This window comes from Equus asinus, chromosome 15, assembly GCF_041296235.1.
Source record: "Equus asinus isolate D_3611 breed Donkey chromosome 15, EquAss-T2T_v2, whole genome shotgun sequence".
Lineage (NCBI taxonomy): Eukaryota > Metazoa > Chordata > Mammalia > Perissodactyla > Equidae > Equus > Equus asinus.
Genome location: NC_091804.1, coordinates 50,876,923 through 50,897,750, shown reverse-complemented (window position 1 = coordinate 50,897,750; position 20,828 = coordinate 50,876,923). Strand labels below are relative to the sequence as shown.

Genomic DNA, 20,828 nt, shown 5'->3' with positions numbered 1-20,828 from the left:
AGGCAGGTACGGTACAGGTAAGCTGCCTGGGCCATGGGGCAGATGCCTCCCACGCTGGCTGCTGATCAACCTCCTCCTCCCTCGGCCCTCACTTACGGCCTCTGGGGAGTTCCTTAGGATCAAGGGACTGAGAAGAAAAAGCCCATCTTGGTCTACACATGACTCTGTACAGTACACCAGCACTGACTGCCCTGACCTGGCATCAGGTTATCACTTGATCATCCGCTTGGTCAAGTGAGACTGCCCAAGATGGGCCTATGCTGATTCATGCAGCAGCTGAAGAGCTGACCGTGGTTCTAGGAAGCGGAAGAAACCAGGTGGGAAGCTTGGAAATTGGGGGAAGAGATGTGCCATGGAATGACGGCAGAACAATCAGAGTGTGAAGATATTTGTGACCCATGTGAGTGCTCTCTAAGGAATCCATCTGGCCTCACACTCATAGCACACAGGACCACGTCCTGCAGATGTGGGCTGGCTTCCTCCGGGTACCCATTGCCCCCGCCTGCTTCCTGGAGCCGTGTGCAAGCGCCAGAGAGGCAGGACCATAGCCATTCAGGGTTCATCCACACAGGCTCCCTCCCACAGGTGGTCTGATGCTGCCCACTGCTGAGCTGAGTCCCCTCCAAGAGAACTGTTCCCTGGTCAGCTCCCAGACCAGGCCGACATCCTGGACTGGTTCCATCTGGAGGGCCAGTGACTGGTTCTTACTGGAATGGATTTGTCTTCCTTGCCTGCAGCGCTCTGCCAGTACCACCACCCATGGAGTCACCCATCACGCATTCAAGAAACTTACTTCCCAGAAAAAGACGTGCAGCAAAGGGTTTGAGCCCTGACATTTTCTGGCATCACCCTACCTCTGTCATTCAGGCAACAGCTCAGTAGAACAAGGGGACGTCTACTGAGCACTCAGAGCACCGAGTGAGAGAAACACCCCAGAGGAGCGGGCCTCGACTTTACAGGATGCAACTAATGCCATGACAACCAACCACCTACAGTGGGGGTTCTCACACAGCCAGAACATACAGGTCTGGGAAGAAGCAGTGACATCCAAGCAGCTCCCTGGGGCTGCACGTCAAACGCACTGAGAGAGCCTGGCTCCCACCTCCATGTCTTTGAACTGTGCTGTCGGGAGTTCTCATCCCAAGGGAGGATGTGTCCACCAAGGCACACTGCAAGCTGACGCAGTCACCCATCTCTCTGGTCTCCTGGTGCCACTGGTCGGAGAAGTGAACCTTGGCTCCAAAGTGAGACTGAATTGCTGCCATGTGCCAGGGGCAGGGGCAGGGAGACCATGACTAGAGCCCAGAGGGTCCTGAGGGTATTCCCATTTCCAACAGTTAAAGTTAATGGGAAGTATAGCAGCCCAAGACAGCAAGATCACTGAGGATTTAGCCCCTCCAGGAGTAACGGTTTGGTCACCTGTCCAGGGAAAGAAGAACTCTGACCAAGTAAGACATGAGCAGAGGGCCCAAGCAACGGAAGAAAGTCTTCACCTCCAGACAGGTGACCAGGCGGAGCAACGAGGACACAGAACTAGATATCTGATCCTCCTGCCTGTTCTCCATTCGCATATTAACTATTTCTTCTCTTTTCCTTCTCTTTATTTCATACATATAATACATACTGATGGAGGTGAGCTTCCAAGTTAGCTTCTAAGGTACAGAACATTCAGGTGGGACTGAACTTGTAGGGTCATTAACTTCACCCAGAGGTGCATACGACCCCCAGGACTCTGCGTCTCCACTTTTTGAGAGAGCGCAGGAACTCCTTCGTTGGCATCTCATCAGCAGCCATGGGACTGGAGCTAAAGCCCACCACTGCTGATGGGTCCAGCTCCTGCCAACGCGCTTCCCAGAGACAAGCTACCATGCTGTGCTGCTGTGTCAAGGTTGCCTGAGAAGCTACAGCCGGCCGGCGTATAGGAGGCGGCCCAGACAGGAAGAGAGCTCTCTGAACTAGCTATGCCTGTTAGTAGAAGCCGGGCCCATGTAGAGGTCAACGTGATCTCCAGCCCATGGCGCTGGGGGTGAGGACATTCAGGTGCTGTCCCTGTGCTCACAGTGACCCAACAGTGATGGCTGCCGGAGGATGCTATACTCTATGGACCAGAGTATATAGTTTTGGGGTCAAATAACTCCACTCTTATATGACTGCAGTAATTAGCAGAGTAAGAGAGTGCTTCACCTCTATTAGGAAACAGCCAAAGGCCTGGCCCCAGGGCACAATGCTTACAGGCCTAGAGTGCCCTTACAGAGGACACCGCAGCTCAGCGATCAAGCACCACACCCAAGGTCCCTCGGCCTCCTCAGGGCTCAGACCAGCATCTGAAGCTCCAGTTCTCCCAACAAAGGACTAGACGTCAGCTGCATCCCAGAGCTCACACGCCAGAAACTGAGGGCTGGCATGGTGTCCCAAGCCACTGATAGATATAGCTGTCATCTTAGTTATCGAAAATCAGATTCTTCAAGCAGTGGCTGACAAGTGTTCACCAAGAGCTAAATGAGGTGGTGCCCAGCTCTGCCCCAGTCACCTGGAAAAAGAACGTTGTTTTTGGAAATATTCTAAGGAGGGGGGTAGGCCAGGATCAGGATCAGGACCGGGGAGCAGGGGCAGAGGTCAGTTTGGGAATTCCATGTTCTTTCCACCTTAGCAAAGCTTCTCTGCCTGAGAGAAAGCAGAGCCAGGAGGACCACTCCCCTCAAGGTCCAGGACGGCCTGGAAATGCAGTCACTCAATACTCCTCGCAGGCCCCACCTCTGTGCCCGCTCCCCTCTCCAAATCTGAAGCCAACTGGAAACGAGCTGAAGCAATCTGGTAATGAACAGGGAGGGGCCATAAAGACATTCTGACCATTCATCACGCCATGGCAGGGGAAAATCAGTAGAGCTATCCTAAATAAATAATGCTAATTACCCAGAGTTCAATGTGTTTGTCATTACAGAACTGTTTTCCTGGATGGAAAACATAAGTCGATTTCTACAAACCAAGACTAGTGCTAACTTTCTGCTACTGGCCCCTTCAGACTAGCTCTGGGCATTTAATGGGCAGCGGGGCTTCAATCAAGAAATCAGACCCAAGAGAGGAAAACACTTACAAGCACAAACACAGGCACGCAGACAGGGTCACATACAAGGTGGACTCCGCCTGGCCTCTACCACACACAGTACAGAGTTGGACACTGTGATTATACCTGTACTGCTTGACACTGCACACCTCTAACATTTCACTCAAACGCACCTCCTACAAACGAGTGCTGGAAGCCTCTCACTGATTTCACCCACTCTACAAACTCAGGTGGGAACAGCCATCTGCACAGGTTTACTCCAGATCTGCCCTCTGATCAGCATCTGCTCTGGAACAAAGACCAAAGCAGCATCGACCAGACAGTTCTGGGGAAGAGAGAAATACCATCCCTTTTATCAATTCCCCAACAATGAAAAACAAACTGCCCACAAAAGCTTCATCTTGGCAGTGATCCCTGGATGGACTCCGTTTCCCTGGCATGCAAACCTTCACCATGACTGGGGCCCACGGCACACACTGCCTTGCTTAAAACACTAGGCAAGAAGGTGAGGCACTGCCTCACAGGAGGCTGATGAGATGGGAAGGAGTTCAATTAATGCACAGCTCTGGTGTGACCACCCCGTCAGTTCACTTAAAAGCAAGTGGCACACTTCTACCTACTGAAGTATCCGGCTCCTAGCAGACAGCAGAGAAGACTAACACCCACAAGGTCTGCTTTGTGCTGGCTCAGCTCCACCCTTCACGCACACGGTCTCATCAAGCCCTAAAAAGCAGGTTCTGAATGTTGTTGCTGTTCTTGTCTTGTAGTTGGGAAAACCTGGGCCACAGAGCAATTGCCCAACTCACTCAAGGTCACACAGCATGAAAAGGCAGGAGTGTGATTTGAACCTACGTACCCCAATCAGGGTAGAAATTCCTCCCACAGAGGGTCCAAGGGCAGAGGCAACCCAGCCAGAAAAAGGCCTGGAAAACGTCACCCATTCTTGAACCACCGCCACTAAAGCCTGAGCAAAGCGGTGGAAAAGCTGCTCTCCAAGAGCATGGCACCAGGACCAAGCAGGCAGCACTTCCTGCACGTGTGCACATGCACCTGCCCCTCACAGACACCCCGGAGACTCACCCTTCCGAAGCACCCGCTTCTTGGCTCGGATGTCCGTTTCCAGCTCTGCTGCTCTGATGTAAATCCTAACAGACTGTGGGAGGTGACGAACCGCTTGGGCCACCACAGCCTTGGCCGTATCCCCAGGCTGCAACCTGGCTGCTTCTAGCCAAACATCTTCACTCTGTGGAACAAAAGAAAAGAACAATAAGCGTCTGTGCAGGCTGGAAGCCATGACAGAGTAGCAGGCATCCCTGGAAGTGCACACAGAAACCTCGAAAACAGGAAGGGCTTGGCTCATCGGGACCATGGGGTTTATGATCAAACAAACTCCATCAGCTTGGCCTCAAACACACCTGCATCACAGATCCAATAACAGCAACGCTTGGGAATGTGGCTACAGCATGTCTCTGTCTGAGTCAGGGGACATGCAACCACATTATGGGAAAAGAACAGTTTGCCCTGCAAGATAATAAGTCAATCCACAGGCAAAGCGAAAACATACAGGCAGGTGGCTGTGCGTTTGCCTGGGAAGTTCTGATTCATGCCTAATATCCTAGGGTAAGTTTTCATAGAGCATCTTTCACTGTCAAGGGTACCGCAGTCTGCACAGTAAGTGTATGATCACTTAGAAAGTCTTGTAGGACTTTTTAAAGCTTATCTATCACTCTACTCCAAAAAATAGTGCTGGGATATTCTCCTGAGAGTTGGCATTAATGCTTAGGTTTCCTTTTTTTTTTTTTTAAAGATTTTATTTTTTTCCTTTTTCTCCCCCAAAGCCCCCCAGTACATAGTTGTATATTCTTCGTTGTGGGTCCTTCTAGTTGTGGCATGTGGGACGCTGCCTCAGCGTGGTTTGATGAGCAGTGCCATGTCCGCGCCCAGGATTCAAACCAACGAAACACTGGGCCGCCTGCAGCGGAGCGCGCAAACTTAACCACTCGGCCACAGGGCCAGCCCCAATGCTTAGGTTTCTTACATTATTAGGTGGGGTGGAAGAGCTAACCAATTTAGTGCTTTCTAGTTAGGGTTGTCCTGCCATTAAACTAACGGTGGAGGGAACTTCAGTCCAAGGGAAAATAAACAGGTGCCAGCCCACACCTGTCCTACTGTCACTTGTCTAGACACCAAAAGGCAGGCAGGTTCACTCCCACAGGTGTCCTGGGTGGTACAGACACCGAGAGTCCACCCAGGAATGGCATCATGCAGCCTCCAGGAAAATGTCTTACCTTGGGGCACATCTCCGTCCCCTTCATAATAAGGTTTCTAGCTACTTGCAGCTTCCCAGTGACTTCTTCCAGGCGGGCTGATGCAATCCAGGCTGGTGGGTGATGAGGGTTTGTCTCCCGAACAGACTTGAGGAGCAGTCGTGCCTTCTTGATATCACTAGAGGGCAAGAAAGCCCACAGGATCAGGCCACCACACTGTCAAGGGTGTACCTGAGCCCAGAAAGAAGGCGCCACTGCACAGAGACAATGTACGATCTGTCAAACCTGATGTCCCGAGTGATATAACCAACTCAAAACCCTAGTCAGCAACTTTCCACGCCTGCTTAGCACCCTGCACAGAGCCTCTGAGCACCTCTTCGGGAGCCAGGGGCTGAGCACTTAGGGGAAAGCTGCAAGCACGGGACATGATTAGCAGGCCGCTCTTTAGCTCAGCTTGTGCACAGATTTGAAGTATTACTTGTAACAGCTTAAGATCCACAATGAATGGGTACAGATGTATTTTAGATATTTTTTTTTCTGCTTTTTCTCCCCAAACCTCCCCAGTACATAGTTGTATATTGTTTTAGTTGTGAGTCCTTCTATTTGTGGTATATGGGACGCCTCCTCAACATGGCCTAAGGAGTGGTGCCATATCCGCGCCCAGGATCCAAACCGGCAAAATCCTAGGCCGCCGAAGTGGAGTGTGCAAACTTAACCACTCGGCCACAGGGCCGGCCCCCAGATATACTTTATAAATTCTATTTTTTTTTTTTTAAAGATTTTATTTTTTTTCCTTTTTCTCCCCAAAGCCCCCCGGTACACAGTTGTATATTCGTAGTTGTGGGTCCTTCTAGTTGTGGCATGTGGGACGCTGCCTCAGCGTGGTTTGATGAGCAGTGCCATGTCCGCGCCCACGATTCGAACCAACGAAATACTGGGCCGCCTGCAGCGGAGCACGCGAACTTAACCACTCGGCTACGGGGCCAGCCCCAGCCAGATATATTTTAAATAGAAAATGAAACTACTCCACTATGTATTCCTTAGAATATCCATCCTATTTTGGCTGCATATTTCTCAAATAAAATCCAAAACATTCTAGGCAAGCAGAGTCCCACCCCAACCCACTAGTTCTGCAGAGCACTCACTTGATGTCCCCTCCATGGGTTGGGATCATGGAATTTAAATCCGTCAGATAGCCTTTGGGGTCGACCACAGTCTGTCCACTCACCGAGTCAGACACCTGCAAGACAGGCCAAGCCAAGTTGATTAGAAAGGGCAGGAATGCCCAAAACAAAGGACTCAACATCCCTGGAGCCCCTTCCCACCGTCTTGACTACCAGTGGATATGGAAACTCTAAAAGTAGGAAAATGACCTTAACTCAAACCACAGTTTTTGATGATGATAAACAAATTTCATCTACATGGAACAAAAATTTACATTAAAAAAGTGAAACCATAAAAGTTCTAGGGAAAAAAAAAACATAACTGGACATAAGAAAGGTCTATCTAAGAATGAGCGAAACTCAGAAGTCATAAAAGATTCATTATTTCAACTACTTTCTTTACATCTGCAATGTAGCAGTTCATTATACCATTCTCTGTAGTATTTTAAAATCACTATGATAAACAACAAAAAGCCCGAGTGAAAAACGGGAACAGGGTCCTAGCTAATGCAGCAAGACCAGAAAAGGATGAAGCTTTCATCCTGTTCACAGATGACTTGACTGTCTATGTAGAAAATCTACAAAAAACCTCTCAGAACTAATAAGCAATTATAGCAAGGTTTCAGAATACAAAAGTCAACTGCTCTTCTATATGCCTGCAAGGAACAAACGGAATCAAATACACATTAACATTTACATTACCACCCAAAAATGTGAAATACTTAAGTATTAATCTAACAAACACATACAAGATCCACATGAGGAAGACTACAAAACTCTGATGAAAAAATCAAACAACTAAATAAATGGAGAGAGATTCCATATTCATGGCAAGGAAGACCCAGTATTGTCCCCCAGATATCAGTTCTTTCCAACTTGATCCATAGATTCAATGCAATTCCAATAAAAATCCCAGCAAGCTATTTTGTGGATATTGAGAAACTGATTCTAAAGTTTACATGGAGAGATAAAAGACCCAGAATAGGCAACACAACATTGAAACAGAATAACAAAGTTGGAAGACTGACACTATCCGACTTTGAGATTTAAAATAAAGCTACAATAATCAAGACAGTGTGGTATTGGTGAAAGAATAGACAAATAGATCAGTGGCACAGAAGATAGAGCCATATAAATATAGTCAATTGGTCTCTGACAAAGGAGCAAAGACAATACCATGGAGCAAAGACAGTCTCTTCAAGAAATGGTGCTGGAACAACCAGACATCCACACGGCAAAATAATGAATCTAGACAAGTCCTTTACAAAAATCAACTCAAAGTGAATCAAGGACCTAAATATAAAATGCAAAACTATAAGATTCCTGGATGGTAACATAGGAGACGATCTGGATGACCTGGGGTTTGGTGATGACTTTTTAGATACAACATCAAAGGCATGATTCATAAAGAATTGATAAACTGGACTTCATTAAAATTTAAAATTTCTGTCTGTGAAAGACACTGTGAAGAGAATGAAAAGACAAGTATGGTGACATATAAAAACTAGATTATTGCTGGGAACACAATGCAATCTATACAGAAACTGAAATATAATAATGTACACCTAAAACTTACACAACGTTATAAGCCAATACAACCTCAATTTAAAAAAAAAGGACAGAATCAAAACACAAGCCAGAGACTAGGAGAAAATATCTGCAAAAGACACATCTGATACAGGACTGTTATCTAAATATACAAAGAACTCTTAAAACACAACAAAAACGAAACAAACAACCCAACTAAAAAATGGGCCAAAGCCCTGAAAAGACCCCTCACCAAAGAAGACATACAGATGCAAATAAGCACATGAAAAGACGCCCCGCACCCTATGTCAGCAGGAAAACAGAAATTAAAACAACATTGAGATAACCACTATACACCTATTAGAATGGCCAAAATCTGGAACACTGACACCAAATGATGGTGAGGAAGTGGAGCAACAGGAAATCTCATTTGTTGCTGGTGGGAACGCAAAATGGTGCAGTCACTTTGGAAGACAGTTTGGTGGTTTCTAACAATCTACACATACTCTCACCATACGATCCAGTAATTGCACGCCTTGGTATCTACCCAAAGAACATGAAAACTTATGTCTACACAAAAACCTGAACACAGATGTTTATAAGCAGCTTTACTCATAATTGCCAAAAAGTGGAAGCAACCAAGATGTCCTTCAAGGTGAATGGATAAATAAACTTCAAGATGAATTCCAGAAAATGGAATATTATTCAGTGATGAAAAGAAATGAGCCGTCAAGCCATGAAAAGACGTGGAGGAAACTTAAATGAGTATCACTAAGTGAAAGAAGCCAATCTGAAAAGGCTACATGCTGCATGATTCCAACTATAAGATATTCTGGAAAAGGGAAAACTATGGAGACAATAAAAAGATGAGAGGTTGCCTGGGAGTAGCGGGAGGGATGAAGGTGGAGCAGAGGATGGTTAGGGCAGCGAAACTACTCTGTGTGATACTATAAGGATGGATGCACGTCCTCGAACATTTGTCCAAAGCCACAGAATGTACAACAGCAAGAGTGAACCCTTCTGTAAACGATGGACTCTGGGTGATTCTGATGTGTAACGCAGGTTCTTCAACTGTGACAAATGCACCATCAGGTGGGGGATGTTGATATGGAGGAGGCTATGATGTGTGGGGCAGGGGGTATACGGGAAATTTCTGTACCTGCTTCTCAGTTTTGCTGTGAACCTAAAACTGCTCTTGAAAAAGGACTTGAGGGGCCGGCCCAGTGGTGAAGCGGTTAAGTGCGCACGTTCCACTTCATTGGCCCAGGTCTGTCAGTTCGGATCCCGGGTGCGGACATGGCACTGTTCAGCAAGCCATGCTGTGGTAGGTGTCCCACATATAAAGTAGAGGAAGGTGGGCAGAGATGTTAGCTTAGGGCCAGTCTTCCTCAGCAAAAAGAGGAGGATTGGCAGCAGATGTTAGCTCAGGGCTAATCGTCCTAAAAAAAAAAAAAAAAAAAAAAAAAGACACGAAGTCCTTTTCTTTTTTTTTTTTTTTGAGCCAGCCCTGGTGGTCTAGTGGTAGAGATTTGGTACTCTCACTGCTGCAGCCCAGGCTCATTTACCAGGAACCATCCCACCCATCTGTTAGTTGTCATACTGTGGCAGCGGTGGCTCACACAAAGAACTAAAACTAACAACTAGGATACACAACCATGGATGTTAGCTCAGGGATAATCTTCCTCAAAAAAAAAAAAAAAAAAAAAGGGGGACTTGAATAGACATTTCTCCAAGACGGAAATAGTCACTAAGCACATGAAATGATACCTGACATCACTAATCAGGTAAATGCAAATGAAAACCACAATGAGACATCACTTCACACTCATTAGGATGCCTATTATTAAAAAATCAGAAAATAACAAGTGTTGTCAAGGATGTGGAGAAACTAGAACCTTTATGAGGTCCTGCTCTGCTGGCAATCTAAAAGTGCAGCTGCTGTGGAAAACAGTATGGCGGTTCCTCCAAAAATCAAAAATAGCATTACCAGATGAACCAGCAGTTCCACTTCTGCGTTTATATCCAAAAGAATTGGAAGGAGAGACTCCAACAGCTGTTTGTACACCAAGGCTCACAGCAGCGTTTCTCACTATAGCCAAAAGGCAGAAGCAAGCTATGTCCATCAAGAGATAACTAAAGAAACAAAATGCAGCCCATACACACACATAAAGCGATGTCACCCAGCTTTAGAAAGGAAGGAAATCCTGACACCGCCTACAGCATGGACGAACCCTGAGGACGTTATGCTCAGTGAAACAAGCCAGGCACAAAAGGAGAAGCACTGTGTGAATGCACTCACGTGAGGCACCTTGAGGAGTCAAATTCAGAGACACAAAGTAGGATGGTGGAGCCAGGGCTGGGGGAGGGGGTGGGAGTTGGCGTTTATTGGGGACAGAGTTTCCATTTGGGGAGATGAGAAAGTTCTGGAGACGGATGGTGGGGATGGTGCACAACGTGAATGTACTTAGTGGCACTGAAATGTGCACTTAAAATGGTTAAAACAGAAAATTTGATCTTGCATATATTTTACCACAAAAAAATTAACCATGATAAAGTCTTTTCAAAGAAAATATTTCTATATTCCACACACAAGTCTGAAAGAGCACAACAAAGGAGAGAAGATACACGCAACATAAATGATCACTGTGTTAAAACTTAAGAGGAAAACGGGCAAATGACAAAAGCAGCATTTCACAGAAGAGTTGCCCAAGACAAACAAACAGGAAAGATGCCCCACTTCACCAGTAACGAAAATGCAGATTAAGGCTTGTTGAGGCGAAGGGAGTTTGCCTTTGAGATTGGCAAAAACGACAAAGACAATGACCGCTGAGCCAGCATTGCCAACGGTGTGATCACACAGACATGCTCATCTCATGTTGCTGAGCATGAAATGCCATGTGTTTGAAAGACAATTTGGTATTTAAGTGAAAATACACTGATCCAACAACTCCACTTTAAAGATACTATACAAATGTTTCCTTAATGTGCAAAGATAAAAGCATGAGGAGTTCGTCAAAGCATGGCTTATAACAGTAAAAAAGTAGCAACAACACAAAAGGACCTTTAACCAAGGACAAAATCATGATACTCGGAAACAATGAACTATTCTCCAAATTATAAAGTAGATACACATCTAGGAACACGAAAACATGTGCAATTGTTTTAATTGGTAAGCTACTGGATTTATATTATAAAATATTTGCTCACCAGAAAAAATTTAAGAGGCACAGTAAAAGCTCAACTAAAATTTAAAACTTCCCACTGCATCAAATAGTAATGGTTGAATAGTTCACTACATTATTTTTCTACTTCCAAGTACGTGTGAAATTTTTCCTTAAAAACCGTTTAACACGGGGCTGGCTCTGAGGCTGAGTGGTTAAGTTCGCACGCTTCACTGTGGCAGCCCAGGGTTTGGATCCTGCGTGCGGACACAGCACTACTCATCAGGCCACGTTGAGGTGGCGTCCCACATCCCACAACTAGAAGGACCTGCAACTAAGATATACAACTATGTATCCAGCGGGGGGGCCGGGGCGGGGGGCAGGGGGAGGAGGTTTGGGAAATAAAGCAGGAAAAAAAAAAAAAAAGGCAACAGTTGTTAGCCTAGGTGGCAATCGTTTTAAAAAAAAAAAAACCGTTTAACACTTCGCTCCCACTCCACACACCTAGCTTGTTCCCTGGTGGTGTGGGTGTGCAGCCCTGGACACTTTCCACGATGTGCAAACACATGCGTGTGTGGACATTCTCTTCCCCAGCACAAATGGAAAACTACACATACTACTCTACCACTGGTTTTCATGTGCATGATGACTTTTTCACAATTTGTTGGTTCTTTTGACTTTATAGTGCTTTCTTTTTTGCAAGTTCTTAATTTGTACGTAATCAAATGTGAAAGTCTTTTCCTTGTTGGTTTCTGATGTGCATGTCACAATTATAAAGGTTTTCCACCTCACCTGGGTTTTCTGGAGCATTTAATGGAGCACATGCCCCCCAAGGGCCACAACAATTTACTAGGATGCAGGAAGAAAATATGTGCATTTAACTTTTATGTAAACAGGGAAGGACATTAAATTTCGTTCACAGTGAGCATGAGGCTTGTCAGGAGTGCCTTCATCCAGTCTGCGTGTCAGGCAGCCCTTTGTCACCTGCGACAGCCCCCAGTCCCCCGAGAGGGAGCAGGAGTACCCACCATGGCTGGCCCTTTGCTGTGGGCACTCTGAGTGCACTGCACCTGTGCATGTCCTGTAGGTAGATGCAAGAACCAGCCTGAATGCAGAATCCCGTCACTCTAATGGGACAGGAACTGTACATCATCACAGGTCTGCTTGTCTTGTGACAAAGCACTTCAAAAGATAAACATTTCATAGAGGGTCAGCCCCAGTGGCCTGGTGGTTAAGTTTGGTGCTCCACTTTGGCAGCCAAAGTTCGGTTCCCAGGCACAGACCTACAGCATTCATCAGTGGCCATGCTGTGGCGGTGGCTCACATACAAAAAGAGGAAGATTAGCAACAGATGTTAGCTCAGGGCAAATCTTCCTCAGCAAAAAAAAAAAAAGAAAGAAAAGAAAGAAAGAAATTCAGAATTAGTCTATGATCCTGCAACTCACTTCTGGGTATATACCCAAAAGAATTGAAAGCAAGATCTGCACACCCATCTTCATAGCAGCATTATTCACAACAGCTAAAACAGGGAAGCAACCCAAGTATCCATTGATAGATGAATGGATAAGCAAAATGTGGTATATACGTACTGAATATTATTCAGCCTTAAAAAGCAAGGACATTCTGACATATGCTACAACATGGATGAACCTTGAGGACATTTTGCTAAGTGAAACAAGCCAGTCACAAAAAGACAAATAGTGTATGCATCCACTTCCAAGAGATACTTAGGGTAGTCAAAATCATAGAGACAGAAAGCAGAATGCTGGTTGCCGGGGCCTGGGAGGGGTTACAGCTTAATGGGTATACACAGTTTCAGTTTTACAAGATGAAAGAGTTGTGGAGATGGACAGTGGCGATGGTCGCACAACAATGTGAATGTACTTAATGCCACTGAACTGTGCACTTAAAAATGGTTAAGATGAAAAATTTATGTGTATTTTACAATTAAAAAATTTGGACAAAAGTTAAAAAAAAATAAACATTTCACAAATATACATTAGTTTTATAATCAGAAAACAAAAGTTTTTAAGTATCACCTGTATGAAAATGTTGCATGACATAAACTCTCACCTGGCTCAGCCTCATGTCCATCAAAGTGTTTCTCGCTTGGCCGATCTTCCTCATGTCCAGCTCACCTGTGCCAGGTGTCATCAATCCAGGTGTCATTCCACCTGGGTATGGAGTATTCAGTCCACCTGGATAGGGTGTGTTAAGACCTCCAAATTGCTGGAGAGGAAGAAGACAAAACGCTAGCTTGCATTTCCATGTAGAAGAACCTGAAATCCTTCTATCATAGCCTGACATACACCGCTGCACAGACAAGACTCAGCCACAGCACAGCTACTGAACTACAGAAGCAGCTTCTGCAACACCACCCAGAGCCCCCACCACTGGCCCATCGACCAGACTAAAGGAGTCCCATTTGCCTTCTTTTTGGATGCTCACAGTTTGTCGAGGATCCACTGAAGTATGGTTCTCTCCAGTCTGTAAATGTTTGGCAAAGAAACTGTCAGGAACAGGGGTCAGCTTCTCATAGCGCGGGTTCCGCTGGCGTTTGTTTCTGGCATCGCCAACCTCAGGGATGCTAAGCCACTCTTCTTCTGTGACTTCTGCCAACTTCCTCTGGAAACACCGACCCCCGAAAACATTAATTCTCTGGCAGAATTTCACATGCACAAGAAAAATTATGCTCTCCCTGATCCCTAGCCCCCAAATCATCATGCCTTAGGATTTTGAGGCGGAAATGGTTATCTGTTTCTCTTAAAAAAATCAATTTGTTGGATCTGCTCTACTTCACTCAAATGTAAATTTTTCTGTCAAAGCTCAGAGGACACAGTTTAGGAAATCTTATGTACAAATGGAGTTAAAGATACAAAGAAAACAAGCTCCTCTGTCCCGCCTTTCTCAGTGGGGGAGGAGAGGCTTTCTGCACAAATCAACATATACTTAAACATATAAAGGGGGACCTTCTACCATCTGAATCAAATGAAGAGCAAAGTCAGTGAGGTCTCTTCAGTTCCACTCCAGGGCAGTCTGGTTCTCTGCTTGGTAGGTTAAGTACACTAGAAACAGCATGTCATCTATCTGCTTACTTTGAGATCTGAAAACTGTTGTTGGATTTTGGGGCGTTCCATGCGGTATTTCTCAATTTCTTCTTTCTCCCTTTGCTCCCTAGGAAGTAAAATGTGTGCATGCATTAGAAACACTGGATGTTTACTCTGAAAGTCACTTTATTATACTTAAATCACAAAAAAGAATAACTCCACACATTCAAGACCGAAACTAAATATATTTTAAGGTAACAAAGGATACATTCACAAATACAGTAACTCAATTATCTACCACATGAAAATATGCAGAAATTCACCAAAATAAAAACGATTTGTCTTACTCTGACATAAACACCTGCATTTGAGCACAAGTATACTAATGCTCTAAAACCCTACACAATTCCAAAGGTAGGCCCTTTCTGTGAATGCTCAACTGAGAGGAAAAGCTGAACCATTGTCCTAGTTGCCCACCTGACTCTCTACCTGTCGCTGCTTCCCTCTCTTCCAAGTCAATAGTGCCCCTCCACAAACAACCAGCCCTCTGTCAGCTTTACTGCTCCATCGGCCAGAACTACCGGTCTGTGCCAACCCCCGCACAACTGATCTTCAGGGATGGAGAGTGACTGGGTTAGTGGTAATTTAAAACCAGGTCTAGGGACTTGGAAAAAATCTGCAGGTTAGATTTGAACAAAGAGTAACAGGAAACTGTGACAAAGTACCAACCACATTACGCAAACAAGTTGATATGAACCAAGGAGCTAATACACTCTACCATCGAGATGTACACTTTCCTCTGTAAAGGAAAAGGAAAATATCCGTAGGTAGGAACTGGAATGTATTAAGACAAATCACGTGCTTGGAAAAGACAGACACCTCTCCATAAGCTGGACACAGTCAGGCATCATGGCTCCTAATGCAAAGCAACAGACACAGATGCACTTATCAGGTTTTCTGGCCAAAAATGTTCCACCTGATTTTAATCAAGCCTCAGGCACCAACTTCCACTGCACAGGAAATACTGAGAGCAGAACAAGTTCAAGGACAGCCTGAGGAGACAGGCAGCCATTCCATAATTTGGACCGTTCTACAAAACAACTTATCTCTTCAAAAGGCCAATGTCACGAAAAGGTTAAAAATGGGGGTGCAGGAGTGGTTAGGACACATGATCTGAGGAGTGATTCTGATTGTATCTGGTTTGAAAAAAGCAGTTCTACAATGTTCTGGGGACAAGCAGGGAAATACGGAGGCGGACTGGCTATCAGGTGACGAAGAATCAGCCTTCACATTGCTGAGCATGACAAAGGTGCTGCTGCGCTGACAAGGGAGACGGACAGCTGAGCTGAGGGCAAACTGGCCCTGACATGACCCAGCAAACACCACCTGCAGATGCGGATGCAACAAGCGTGCAAGCTGTGAACAAGTGTGGAGACTGCCTGGGGGCACGTGTGTGTTTGCTACACTATTCTACTTGTTTGTATGAAAACTTTTCATAATAAAGTTTTTAAAAGCCAACCACTTTTCTAAAACCACTTAATATGACAACTTTCTATACATATCCATGTCATTCAGGTTTTATGAATGAATTCCAGAAGACTAGATTCAAATCTTTAGTATGCAAAACCAGGCACACAATTACTACAAATGTATATTCACACACATCAATTTAATAACAAGCTTTAAAAAAACTCCCCTGAAGAACTATATTTCACTCCTCTAAAATGATCTTGAAAAACAAAAATTCTACATCTACTACAGGAAGTTACAAAATTGTACACATAATGAGCAAGAGAAAAAGGAAAGTGAACCAAAATGTTAACTGTCACTTTCTGGGTTTATGAATAAATGTTATCCTCTTACCTATAGTTAATCTCATTATCCTACAGTCTATAATGAGAATATATTCTTTCTCTGACAAAAAAATGTAACAAACTTACAAAGCAATATAATTTATTATGATTTGCAAGAGTGTGTGTTCACTTTGCATAAGCTTCCCCAGAGCAAGGACAGGAAACGCAGAAAGTCGCCTTACCAATGGGTACACTGAGGCAACATCAACACAAAGACGGGCCAGACCAACCTTCCACGCAAGACCCCCACTAAGGGCCCCATGGAGAAAACATGAGGGCCTTGCTGAAGAGCAGTCTTGCCTTCAACAGGACTCCAAGGACAGACACTCCTTCGCTGGCTGGGGCCTCGCTCCCTGCAGGCTCACTGCAGTCTGCCCCCAGAAGCCCAGCCCGATGCCCCACAGTCCCCGTGGTCATGCCCCAATAGGGAGGTGTGGAACGAGACTCTCAAGGCCCAACGGCCTGCCCAAGAGGATTTAGATGTTCATTCGCCACCCTGAGTTAACTTCCAAATTACTTAATATACATTACTTGACATCACTATGCCCATTTCAAAGATGGGAACCCTGATGTGTACTCAGAACAATCCTCCAAATTTTATCAGTTTCTGGAAAACCAGACAGAGTTCTTAAACTCTCCATCCAGGCCCCAGGCCCAAAGACTCCTCCGCAGCCCAGCATATACCCAAGTGCGGCTGCCATGGACCAAGACCCAGGCGGCCTCAAAGCTGAGCAGACACACATACTATTCTTGCAACCTTTCTCCAAGTCTGAAATAAGTCAAAACAAAACTTTTTTAAAAAGTTGGATAAACTTTTAAAACGGCAATCATTTGTTTTACCTTCTTTCTTTTCTTCTTTCATCCATCCTTTTATCCAGAGCTGCATAAATAGCATCTGCTTCCTCATCATCTTTCTCGTAGGGCCCACTTGAGAAGAGGCTCCCGGCATAGCCATTAAACTGAGAACCAAACACCACACTTAAGAGGGCCAGCTTTTCCTCCAACACAGTCCCCACCAGCAGAAACAGAGAACAATCCTAGTTGTAAAATGCTTGCTAAACAAGGTTTTTGAATCAGACAAACCCAAACTGAGGGATAAAACTGTCAGTACTCTTCGAAAGTGTCAAGGGCTTGAAGGTGGAGCAGCTCTCCGCATTGGAGGAGAGTCAGAAGACACAACCAAAGGCAACGTGGGATCCTGGAATAGGTCCTGGACCAGAGACAGGACACAGGTGGAAAAACAGGTGTGGAATGCAAATAAGATTACAGATCAGTTAAGAGTGCTGTATCACTTTAATTTTCTGGTTTCAATAACTGAATTAAGATCACACAAGATGGGGAGAAGCTTGTGAAGGGTATGCAGGGATCCTCCATATTATTTTTGAAGTTCCCTGTAAATTTAAAATTATTTCAGAATTAAATCTTTTTAAAAATCTTTTCCTCTAAGGAAAAGTACCATCTGTTAGAACACATCTGAAGAAAACTTCAATTGCCCAAATACCAGTTAACTAAGAGGGTGAACGCTAAAGCAAAAGAGAGCAAACGTGATCACCAGTTTCACTTTCCGTCTTCAACACGAGAGATCAACCAAGATAAAACACCAATACAGAGGTGCTAATATCTGCAAGGACATTTCTTTTTTTGTGAGGACAATGGTCCCTGGGCTAACATCTGTGCCCATCTTCCTCTATTTTGTATGTGGGATGCCATCACAGCATGGCTTGATGAGTGGTGTGTAGGTCCATGCCCAGAATCCAAACCTGCAAACCCTGGGCTGCCAAAGCAGAGTACCCAACTTAACCACTATATCACTGGGCCAGCCCCAGGACATCTCTTTTAAAGATTTTATTTTTTTTCCTTATTCCCCCCAAATCTCCCGGTAGATAGTTGTATATTTTTTCTAGTTGTGGGTCCTTCCAGCTGTGGCATGTGGGCTGCCACCTCAGCATGGCCTGATGAGCGGTGCCATGTCCGTGCCCAGGATCCAAACTGGCGAAACCCCGGGCAGCCAACGCAGAGCGTTCGAACTTAACCACTTGGCCATGGGGCTGGCCCCAGGACATCTCCTTTAAAGAGACAACAAAAGTGTACATTTTTGTATTTTTCCTGCTCCCCTCTCACCTGCTGCTAAACATATTCCTTGAATAGCCGAAATATGAAATGTAACAGCCACTCCCAGCCACTCATCACAGATGCCAACAGCACACTGGGTTAACAAGCTGGTCAGCCCTTCTGGAGACTGGCCGGGGAGCCCACCACCAGTCACCTCGTCATAGTTGGTGTCATTCAGATCCTCGTCGTCATCGTCCGCAGCCTGGCTTTTCTTCATCTGGTCCCCGACAGTTCTCTTGCCGGGGGGTGCATGGCGGTCATCCACAGGATCATTTGCATCCCGGGCAGGCCCAATGTCCGACCGGGTGGTAAAGCCAGTGGCACTGCAGAAGACCCCGAGAAGCCCCTTTATCTGGGTGACCTTGTTCCCACGTTCTGCCCTCCACAGTCGTCACTGGACAACCCCTCTTTTTCTAACACCTCTGGGAAACCTCAAAGATCCAGATGGCAGTGAACTACGCACAGCCACGTTCTCTAACATTACTAGCCTGTTCAGGGGAGAAATCTTCTGACCTAACCTGAGGAGGTTACCAAGACTATCTTTTGCCACCCCACATTCTCCTTGAGAGTCACCAGGACATCAGACCTCCCTCCTTCTCAAGCACCAGCCTCCCACTTCCAACAACCTGCTAGTCATCCCCCCCCCAAGACCCAACTTGACCCAATCACACTTCCTCTTCGTGCCTGCCCTGCAGCTGCTCTGGGCTGTCCCAGCTGATGACAGCAGTGCCACCCCAGGCACCATGGCATCAGCTTTGCCTCCCTCTTCCTCCTTCTCCATCCCATCTGTTGCCAAGTTCTACTGAGTCCACCTTCAAAAGCCCTCCTCCCCAGACCATGACTCCCATCACAGCTGGGAACCAAGTTAGCCAGCCCTTCCTGCAGCCTTCCTCCGCTTCGATGCCACTCTGACTGTGGCATTCGGAAGACTTCTGTCTTTCCAGTGCCTGCAGATCTGACCCCTCTGGCCTCCTGCAGCTCCACTCCATTCACTACATGTTCCAGTCGGAGACTCCTTGCTACTCCCTCATCGTCCTCCCCGCCAACTGCCCAACACACAAAATGTCAGTTCCTCCTCTAACTTTGGCACGTCTCTCCATCCCTAAATCCAGCTCACCTTCTAAACTTGGTCCAATGCCACTCCACAGAGTATTCCCTGATCGCTGGAACCCCAGAGTTCTAAATCTCTTCCTCTTCATGTACTTATTTATGCAAACACCTCATATCTCCTAGTAAACAGCAGGTCCTCTGAAAATAGTGTCAATACCTTAGACTTATGTGTGTCTCACAGATTCTAACATAATACCCCCAACAAGAGAAACCCAATAGTTTTCCTAATCAAATGAATAATCCAACAAATAGGATGTTAACGCCTGCTCATTTATTCAACAACTTGTGGTAGTCATCTGTGAGAGAGGCATACGAGACCCAGTCATAAGCCTCACAGGTGGCATCCCTGCCCCTGGGGAGCTCAGAGTTCGAACAAGCAGCATATCACGACCAACACTATAGGGAAAGAATGAGGCACTACCAGCGGCCACAGAGAGGAACCTAGCCCGGAATATCGGGAAAGGATCATTCATGTTTAAAAGACAGGTTGAGGGGTCTGCCTGGCCTAGGGAGGGTAACCACGGTGTTCCAACCACGTGTCAGTGATGCACTCGCTCGTCAGAGCAGACCAGCAAAATGATGTTATTACCCATCTTACAGACCAGAAAACGGGCCAACCCACAGTTAAACCCCAAATCACACACCTCTTCGGTACAGGCAGAACTCATACTCGCGTCTGTCCTAATCCCAAAGCACTATTCTTCCTACAAGGATTAAGCCAAACTGCCTAGTAGCTTAATTTTTATCATTGTTCTCGTCTTCCTCGTCGCCATCGGCGAGCTACCCTAATCCGGCTGCCTCCCGGGAAGAACTGCGGGCAGTTAGAACGGTCTAGCCCGGGTCGGCACCCTGCGCCTGCGCCTGCCCCTGCCTCGGCCCCGGCCCGGGCCCTTGGCCTCTGCCCCGGGCCCCTGCCCCTACCCCAGACCCAGCCCGGCCCGGTCTCTTCCCCCGGCCCCGGCCCCAAGAGCGCGCGGCCCGCGCCGCCCACCCCAGGCCTCACCCCCGGCCCAGGCCCGGCACGTAGCCGAGCGGCGCGGGCATGCCCAGGAACGGCTTCTTCTTCTTGTTCATGGCGCCGGGGACGACGAAGATCTGGAAGCGAAAGGACGGAGGCCGCAGCCAGAGGCGAAAACCCCGAAACGTCCGCGGTCTCGCCTCACTTCACGAGCTCGGCGTCACCCGCGCCCCGGAAGCAGAGAGCGCGGTCCGCACGAGGCCCCGCCCGCCTTGAATTCCCGAGACGGAAGTTCCGGAAAAGCGTTTTCCGGCGACTTCCGGCGGCGGCTAAGAGGCAGAGATGCGGCAGGCGCATGCGCGGGCACGCCTGTTTGTGGTGAGGCGGGCGGGCGAGGGGGTGACACCATCCTGGGCAGATCATGCGGGAGCTCAAAACAGCCTGGTGCATCCTTGCTTACTACGTGCTCTCGATGCCTTGCCGAGGTGGCCCCCTGTCCGAGCGGGACCCATGGGTCCTCTCCTCTGAGCCTGCCGGGCCGCCAGGGACCCTGCGATGCAGCCCTG

General features: G+C 46.7%; 1 protein-coding gene across 2 annotated transcripts in view; it reads right to left on the bottom strand.

The window, feature by feature from the left end:
• Positions 1-20,555, bottom strand: part of PRPF6 (pre-mRNA processing factor 6) — a 46,412-nt gene extending 25,857 nt beyond the window's left edge. Inside the window, exons 1-10 of one of the 2 annotated variants that reach the window (XM_070486326.1) lie at positions 20,308-20,531; positions 19,312-19,442; positions 18,349-18,517; positions 16,923-17,041; positions 14,278-14,356; positions 13,631-13,807; positions 13,256-13,411; positions 6,477-6,571; positions 5,353-5,509; positions 4,145-4,307 (exon numbers count right to left, since the gene is read on the bottom strand). In XM_070486326.1, coding sequence (XP_070342427.1) covers positions 4,145-4,307; positions 5,353-5,509; positions 6,477-6,571; positions 13,256-13,411; positions 13,631-13,807; positions 14,278-14,356; positions 16,923-17,041; positions 18,349-18,411 — 1,009 coding nt within the window. In that variant the 5' untranslated portion in view covers positions 18,412-18,517; positions 19,312-19,442; positions 20,308-20,531. Of the gene's footprint in view, positions 1-4,144; positions 4,308-5,352; positions 5,510-6,476; positions 6,572-13,255; positions 13,412-13,630; positions 13,808-14,277; positions 14,357-16,922; positions 17,042-18,348; positions 18,518-19,311; positions 19,443-20,307 lie in introns of both variants that reach the window. The other variant, XM_014849058.3, reaches the window with a different exon arrangement.
• Positions 20,556-20,828: the final 273 nt, after the last annotated feature.